This window comes from Corapipo altera, unplaced genomic scaffold (assembly GCF_003945725.1).
Source record: "Corapipo altera isolate COAL_440 unplaced genomic scaffold, ASM394572v1 57654, whole genome shotgun sequence".
Classification (NCBI taxonomy): Eukaryota; Metazoa; Chordata; class Aves; order Passeriformes; family Pipridae; genus Corapipo; species Corapipo altera.
The window spans coordinates 382-1959 of NW_020889767.1; the positions used below are offsets into that span (position 1 = coordinate 382).

Here is a 1578-nt window from a genome sequence, read left to right on the forward strand (position 1 = left end):
CCCCTCTGACCCCCCCTGGTCCCCCCTTAACCCCCCTGTGCCCCCCCAGTTCTTCGAGGAGTTGGCGGAGGAGGAGAAACCCCCCCCCAAAATTGAGCCCCCCCCCGGCCCCCGACAGGGAGGGGCCCCCCCAGGTGGGTTTGGAGGGGAGGGAGGGGCTAAAAGGGGTGGGGGAGGGGCTAAAAGGGGGCGTGGCTGGAGGGGAGGGGCTAAAATGGGATGGGGAGGGGCTAAATAGGGTGTGGTTGGAGGGGAGGGGCTAAAGGGGGTGTGGTTGGAGGGGAGGAGCTTAAATGGGTGTGGTTGCTGGAAGAGGGGCTCAATGGGTGGAGGAGGAGCTAAAGAGGGTGAGGTTGGAGGGAGGGGCTTAAGGGGTGGGGGAGGGGTTAAAGAGGGTGGGGTTGGAGGGGGAGGGGCTAAATGGGGAATGGGAGGGGCTAAAGGGGAGGGGATTGGGTAATTATGGGCTGACTAAGGCTGAAATGAGGGCTAATTAAGGCCTCCAACGCTAATTAGGGATCTCGCCGGAAGCGAGAGCGCCGGAAGGAGCCGCGGCCCCGCCCGGGGGCGGAGCCTGAACCCGAGGAGGCGGAGCTTCAGCGGCGGCTCCAGGCCCTGGCGGCCGCGGACTCCGAGGAGGAGGAGGAGGAGGAAGGTCGGGGGGGGGGGGGGGGGGGGGGGGGGGGGGTCGGGGGGGGTCCCTGAGACCCCCGGGGGGGGGGGGGGGGATGGGCAGTGACCCCCAACCCCCCAAAATTGTTCCCACAGTCGTGGCCCCCCGGAAAGGAGGGAGGAGGAGGAAGGTGAGTTTGGGGAAGGGGGAGGGGCTTAACGTTGGGGGAGGGGCTTAAAGTAAGGGGGAGGGGCCCCAAAATAAGGGAGGAGCCCAAAACAAGGAGGGGGTCTCCAACCCCCCCTTTTTTAACCCCCCCCTCCCAGGGCGGGAACGTGTTCGCGGCGCTGAGTCGGGAGCAGAGCGAGGAGGACGAGGAGGAGGAGCAGAAGAGGGGGGAGGAAGGCTCCAGACCCCCCAAGGGCAAGAACAACAAGGTTTGGGGGGGTCCCTGCAGGTCCCCGGGGGTCCTGGAGGGGGGTGGGACCCCCCAAAAACCTGGGAATTGTCCGGGATTGCAGCAGGAGGAAGAGGAGGGCGAGAGGAAGAAGAGGAAGGGCCACAAGAACGAGAAGGCCAAGGGGAAGCAGAAGGTGAGGGGGGGTCTCACGGATGTTTTGGGGGTCCCACCTGCGGTTTGGGGGGTCTCTGAATTTGGGGGGGTCTTGTTTTGTTCCCAGGGCAAAGCTCCCAGTGAGGATGAGGCCGAAGGCTCCGAGGAGGAGGCGAAGCCCAAAGGGGGGAAGGTGAGGAGGGGGGAGGTTCTGCACCCCCCGAGGGAGTTTTGGGGGTGAGACCCCCCCCAACATGGTTGTTCCCCCTCCCCCCAAAAGCAGAACAAGTTCCTGGCTCTGAGGGGGGAGGAGGAGGAGGAGGAGGAGGAAGAAGAGGCCGAAAAGCCCCGGAAGGGGAGCGAGGGGGTGAGTGGAGACCCCCCCGAGGGGCTTTGGGGGGGTCCTGGGGGA

General features: G+C 65.8%; 1 protein-coding gene across 1 annotated transcript; it reads left to right on the forward strand.

Moving 5' to 3' along the window:
* Window positions 1-49: 49 nt before the first annotated feature.
* LOC113942286 (ATP-binding cassette sub-family F member 1-like) lies at window positions 50-1567 on the forward strand (the record flags this gene model as incomplete). The annotated part of the gene is made up of 7 exons (XM_027633414.1): window positions 50-134; window positions 517-655; window positions 769-803; window positions 940-1050; window positions 1135-1206; window positions 1294-1359; window positions 1447-1567. Coding segments are annotated over 7 exons (629 nt in total), but the record flags the coding sequence as incomplete, so codon positions are not given.
* Between the last annotated feature and the right edge of the window lie 11 nt (window positions 1568-1578).